At 47.1% G+C, this 6,772-nt stretch overlaps 1 protein-coding gene across 1 annotated transcript in view; it reads right to left on the bottom strand.

The window, feature by feature from the left end:
- The window catches only part of Man1b1 (mannosidase alpha class 1B member 1), a 21,664-nt gene that overhangs the window by 6,735 nt on the left and 8,157 nt on the right, over nt 1–6,772 (bottom strand). The window contains exons 5-8 of the mRNA XM_021192388.1: nt 5,356–5,465; nt 3,788–3,973; nt 2,295–2,443; nt 1,818–2,006 (exon numbers count right to left, since the gene is read on the bottom strand). Of these exons, the coding sequence (XP_021048047.1) occupies nt 1,818–2,006; nt 2,295–2,443; nt 3,788–3,973; nt 5,356–5,465 (634 nt within the window). The remainder of the gene's footprint in view (nt 1–1,817; nt 2,007–2,294; nt 2,444–3,787; nt 3,974–5,355; nt 5,466–6,772) is intronic.

Genomic DNA, 6,772 nt, shown 5'->3' with positions numbered 1-6,772 from the left:
GAGAGAGAGAGAGAGAGAGAGAGAGAGAGAGAGAGAGAGAGAGAGAGAGAGAATGGATAAAGTTGGAAGACTTGCTATCCTTACCCAAAACAACAAAAAGCAAAGTGGGCTAAGAGGCAATGCAGGGACAGCTTCAATGATGGGGGCATGGAGCAAAGGGGTGCAGGGCCCTGAGTTTAATTTCAGAACCTAACACAAAAAGAACTCAAATAGACCTTTCTCCAGAGCAGTAACATAAGCACATGAAAAGATGCTCATCACCAGGAACACTGAGAAATACAGGTCAAATCACAATGAGAAGCTCCCTCATGCCAGCCACACTGACTGTGCACAGAAGGTCTGATCAAACAAAACTGTGCTGTTGAGGATGTGGAGAGCCGGGGGTCTTGTTATTACTGATGGGAGAGTAAAACGGTGCTGCCTCAGTGGGAAGCAAGCATTATGCTGGTCCTCTCAAACAGTAAGCACAGAATCACCATGTGACCCAGCAAGTTCAGTTCAAGTGAAGAAGTTCAAGGATTCAAAGTGCATCTCAAACACCTCTCTGCATGCCACATGCAGAGCAACGTCCCTCAGAGAGCTAAGACCTAGAAGCAACCAAATGTGTACATCAGCAGCACAGCAGCAAGGCCACAGTGAAGTCACCCATGTGTGGGCTGATTACAGCCAGGAAAAATAGGAACCCCAACAACGGCAGCAGGGGAGAGAAAGCCTAGTGTAAGACCCTGCCAGGAGATGGCAGGGCCTCTACCCACATGAGTCCCTTGTACATACCCCTTCCCAGAGACAGAAGCCTGGAACTGTCAGGGGCTGAGAACAGAAGCAGAGCTTTTAACTGGCACAAGTGTGCACTGCACAAGATGAGGAAGGCTATTAACAGATGGTTGTATGTAACAGACATATTGAAAATCAGTAAGGAACAATCAGGTGGCCCAGCAGGTGGAGGATTTGCCATGCAACCTAGAGACCTGCACTTGATCCCTGAGCCCAGTTATATAAAGGTAGAGACAGGATAGAGTCCACTTTATTTGTTCCCTGCTCTACACACACACACACACACACACACACACACACACACACACACACACACACGAGGGTAGCCCCACACAAATAATTTAAAAATGTTTAAGTAAAAAAAAAAAAAAAGGCCAGGCAGTGGTGGCGCATGCCTTTAATCCCAGCAATCGGGAGGCAGAGGCAGGTGGATTTCTGAGTTNGAGGCCAGCCNGGTCTACAGAGTGAGTTCCAGGACAGCCAGGACTACACAGAGAAACCCTGTCTCGAAAAACCAAAAAAAAAAAAAAAAAAAGAAATTCCCACAGACAGAAAGCATCGCAATTATCCTCATGAGAAGCACTCAGACCCAGGGATCCCTTGTCTAGGTAGATCTTGCCCTTCTTACCTGAAATAGTTCTTTTTTGCTTTTCCTCTCTGAGATTTTATTCTTGTTTTATGTGTATGAGTGTTTTCCTACATGTATGTGCACCACATACATGCCTAGTGCGTATGGAGGCCAGAAGAGGGTGTTAGACCCACTGGAACTGGAGTTACAGAAGTTGTAAGACAACTGTGTGTAGTGGGTAACACCTACAATTCCAGTACTCTGGAGGCAGACAGGTGGGTTTCTATGGTCTATGTACTGAGTTTTAGTCCAGCTAGGGCGATATAATGAAACTCTGCCTCAAATCCAACAAACAACAACAAAAAAGCACAAAACAGACGGTTGTGAGCCACCACATAGTTTCTGGGTACTGAGCCTGGCTCATCTCACAAGAGCACAAGTGCTCTCACAAGTGCTCTTAACCTCTAGCCCCTACCTGGAATTTCTTAATTCCAGTAAGACGAGAAAGCTCCCGGAACTCCAACTGAATGCTCGTCACTTCTGCCACCGTGCTGTCTGAAGTCCACTGGGGTGAGTGGGCAAACCCAGTGCCAATGTTCACATCAGAGTATGGGATCTTGGAGGGCGTCGTGAAGGCAGGCATTAGCCGTTTCCCAAAATCTTCCTAGCATAAAAGCACCAGAGATCCAGGTTACAGTGGTTCTCCACATTTCCCCATCTGCGCCCAACCAAGTAGAGAAGCATAGATTGGTGGCACAACTATTACACAGCAAAACTAGGCAAAGCATCAGCATCAAGAACTTTCCTATACATCACAGCAGCAAAAAATAGTACGACGGCAGCTCATACACACCAATGCAGAAGGAACTCGAATGCACTGGAAGAGGAAAGCAGAAACAATTTCTCCAATTCCACACACCAGGTCCCAGGAAGTCTAGGCAGGAACACTCACGGCTTTGGTCAGGAACAGGCTGTCCCCCGATAGGTGGTAGGTACTCAGCAGGCCCCCTAAGATGCGAATGGTACTCTCAAACAGGTTGACATCAACATTCTTCTCAAAGTCTAACTTCTCTGATACCCAGTTCCTGGCTTGCTTAAATTCTGTGGAATGAAGAGTGAGAGCGAGAGAGCAAAGTCCACACCTGTCACTCTGTGGTGGAGAAAGTGCAGGGCACAGGCTTGTAACCTTAGCGCTTGGGAGGCTGAGGCAGGGGGACTGCCTTAAGTTCAAGGCCAGGAGCCACAGAGTACTTTTGGGACACTACCTAAGACCCTGTTTCTTTATTTTAATGTATTTGGGTGTTTTGTGCATGTATGAGTGTGTGTGTGTACATAACGTATGTACAATGCCTCCAGAGACCAGAAGAAGGTGTCAGATTCCCCCTGAAAATGGGGTTACAGATGGGTGATGGGAACCAAACCTGAGTCCTCTGGAAGAGCAACTACTACTCTTAACTCTTAAGCCATTTCCTCAGTCCTCCTGTCTTAAAGTATATTTTGTTATTTTATTTTTATTTTACATCTATGTTAAATTCCTTTGTTAAAAGGAATTTAACAAAGAACCCTGTGGAACAGCCCTGGTGAGCATGGTCCCTCCAGGGCCACAACACAAGCAGCACTGAGTGGCTCATGGGCAGCCATCAAGCTGCTTAAGCAATCAAGTAAACTAACCTTGGGGCAAAAATGAGAGCTTGTAGGATGGCTGTCAGCACTATAAGCAGACTCATAACCATGTGTAACTCCAGACTTAGAGGATCTGATGCCTCTGGCTTTGCAAGGGCACCTGCGCTTATATCACGCACATACCTACATGCAGGCATAAATGCCTACACATGATCAAAAATAATTAAGTCTTTTAAAAGAATAAAAATTAAAATAAAAACAATTATCAATTTAGAAATTATTAAGGACCCACACTACCAAGCTAAATGGGATCTGAATAACCTCAGTAGGATATCTTGGAGCTACACACCCAGAGCAAGTCCCACCCTCTTAACTGCATCAGAGCAGACTGGCTAAGAGTCCACGGCACACTCAGTTCTTCAGGAGGTAACGGACAGCTGTTCTGAGCAAGTGCCTGGATGACAAACAGGCCCTGAGCATACCAATCACACATCTTCCTGTATCTAGGACAAGAGAAAGCAGCATTCATGGCCCACACGGAGGGAACTTTTTTTTTTTTTTTTTTAAAAAAGATTTATTTATTTATTATATGTAAGTACACTGTAGCCATCTTCAGACACTCCAGAAGAGGGCGTCAGATCTTGTTACGGATGGTTATGAGCCACCATGTGGTTGCTGGGATTTGAACTCCAGACCTTCAGAAGAGCAGTCGGTGCTCTTACCCACTGAGCCATCTCACCAGCCTGGAGGGAACTTTCACATGCTGCTTTGGCTTACGTGTCACACAGGGAAACCCAGTCCAATCAAAAAAGGAGTCCTTACCTTGCTTCAGACCCAAAATCCACATGGTATCCAAGGCATCGATCAGGGTGAGGCCCAGGCCAAACCACTCACTGAAGGTTTTGGACACAGGCTTTAGTTCATCATGGCCCCAAGCAAACTTTTGGTAACCCTTCCAAGCATGGAGAAAGGCCTCAATCACTCCCTTCTGGCGCTCATTCGGGGGTGCTAGAGAGCAGAAACATGAGTGGCAGGAACAGTCCCACTCTTGGGGCAGGCAAGGCTCCCAAAGACCAGCCTTCAGTTAATGTAGCAAGACTGACACTGGCCGGAAGCCCGAGTTACAGTGAAGCGGGGAAGGCAGGAGGCCAAAGCACAGGTTAGACCCTCAGTGATACAGTGACAAGTAGACATGTCACCTGGAGGCCACTCAACAGTGCTAGGACCTCAAGCCCCTCTGCTCAAGGGGAAGAGAGCAGCATTCCTATGGCCCACCACTAACTACACTGCAGACGATGAATGTGGGACCTGGCCACCAAAGTCTTATGTGAACCAAGGGATAAGCAGGACCAGTGACTGGGCAGACTGTGGTGGATACACCCCAAGTGGACATGTTCTCCAACCAGATGAGCTTCCAGAGTCCCACGGGAACATCCACACTTATGTGGCCTCCCTGAGAGTGACTCGGCCCCACGGGGAGCTTTCTTCTCCTAAGCTAGGCAACACCTAGCAATCTGCGGGTGTCACACCACACACCTCTTCCCAGTAGGTTCTCAGGTGTAATGTATGATGAAGCTATGCAGACATCGCTTACCTCAAAGATTATATAATAAAGAAGCAGACCAGGAACACTGAGGATGAGAATGGGCACACAGAACACAAGGCCAGAACCAAGCTCATCTCAGTAAACAGTGCTACATGGCCCAGAAACCTGTGAGGTCTAGATATAAGTGGACACATCAAGGGACATTGTGTCTCTTCTGTCCATTAACAAGACTTTTATTTTTATTGATGCTGGTGGTGGTGGTGCACACCCTTAATCCCAGCACTTGAAAGGCAGAGACAGGTAAATCTGCCTCTACAGAGGCCAGAGGCCAGCCTGGTCTACAACAGATCAAGTTGCAGGACAGCAAGGGCTACAAAGAAAAAAACCCTGTCAAGAAAGAAAGAATGAAAGAAAGGAAGGAAAGAAGGAAGGAAGGAAGGAAGAAAGAAAGGAAGAAAGGAAGGAAAGAAGGAAGGAAGAAAAAGAAAGAAAGAAAGAAAGAAAGAAAGAGAAAAAGCGAGAGACTCAAAAAGAATGATTAAAAAGATACTTTGATTGAATCTTTATTATTAAAGTGTATAACTTTAATTTTGTATATATTCCCATGCTTAGGCACAACCTGGTCCAGGAGCAGAATGGCAAAACCAACCTTCTCCAACAGAGCATCCCCTCTGGCTGTTCAGTGCTCTGATAGTCATGATGCTATAAGAGGTATGTGGACAGATATAGATGCTGAAGGGTGAGCCGCAGAGGATCAGGCAGGAGGTCATGGCCTGGATGCAGAGCCCCAACCCCCAGGCTCTTGGGCACAGGTTCTGGTGAGGTAAGGGGCAGGAAAACTCACCTGGCTCCTTCCATATCTTGGATGCCAAAAACAGAGGTTTAATGGAGGCTTCAGCTCTTTTGTAAGGAAGTTCAGTGGCCTGTTCGGGCTCAATCACGGCTCCCCGCCAGCTTGAGGGGGAGAGGAGAGAGCAGTCAGCTAGACCAACCCTCCAAACCCCACACTATACCTAGGACAAGGCCTACCTGGAGAGGAAATCATCTGGTCGGAGAAGGGCATTTACAATGACAGAAAAACAACCGGGCAAGTCAAGGCAGTGGTGGCGCACACCTTTAATCCCAGCACTTTGAATGCAGAGGCAGGCGGATTTCTGAGTTCGAGGCCAGCCTGGTCTACAGAGTAAGTTCCAGGACAGCCAGGGCTACGCAGAGAAACCGTGTCTCAGGAAAAAAAGAAAGAAAAGAGAAGAAAAACTAAGAGAAGACCAAACAACCACCACCAGGCAGCCCTGACACACACCACAGTGTCTGAAGCATGGTACTCTCGGGGACAGCCATCTGGGTGTGGAGGAGGTAACCCCGGCTGCTCTAAGAAAAAGCCCTGATCAGAAAGACCTAAGCAAGAGGAGTTCCTGAGGTCTGTAGGGAATCTCATGGAGCAACCCTGGGGAAGGATGCAGCGCCAGAGGCTGACACTTCTACCGTAGTACTGTCATTGACTGCATAAACCCAAAGTGAAGTAGGTAGGTGCAGGAGTCAGGGTATCCTCCTAGATTGGCACTGTAGATGTGACAACTGGGGAATGTACCTATAGCTCTGTGTGATGACATGTACACCAGGAACAGGCAGAGGTTTGCCACATGACACAAATAAGCATGGACCTAAAGGTTTTCTCTTTTGGTATCTTTCTCTTCTTTTCATTTTTCTGAGACATGGTTTCTATGTAGCATGCCAGTCCTGGAACTTCCTCTGTAGACCAGGCTGGCCTCAAACTCACAGAAATTTCATGGACGTTCTCTCTCCACTGCTGGAACTAAAAGTGTGCACCACCACCTCTCAGGACCATAGTGCATTTCTCTTTCTTTTTTATTTGTATGTTATGTATATTGAATGTTTGCCCGCATGTATTTGTACTGCCTGTGTGCCTGGTGCCCTCCAAGGTCAGAGAGGAGGTCAGATCCCCTGCGACTGTAGTTATGGATTATTGGGACAAGCTATGTGGGTGCTGAGAACTGAGTCTGGGTCCTTTGTAAGAAGAAATGTTCTTAACCTCTTATCTGTCTCTCTAGCTCCCCACTTGTTTTCTGCTTTTGTTTTGTTTTGTTTTGAGTAGCCATGGCTAGCCTGGAGCTTCCTATGTAGACGGACTCTACTTTTTTTTTCTTTTTTTTTTTTTTTTTTGACGGGGTGGAGGTGGTGGGGAGCAGGGAAGGTGGGATGGGTTCAAGACAGGGTTTCTCTGTATAGCCCAGGCTGGC

This window comes from Mus pahari, chromosome 3 (genome assembly GCF_900095145.1).
Source record: "Mus pahari chromosome 3, PAHARI_EIJ_v1.1, whole genome shotgun sequence".
Lineage (NCBI taxonomy): Eukaryota > Metazoa > Chordata > Mammalia > Rodentia > Muridae > Mus > Mus pahari.
The sequence above is the reverse complement of the archived record's forward strand: the minus strand, read 5'-3'. Positions and strand labels throughout refer to the sequence as shown.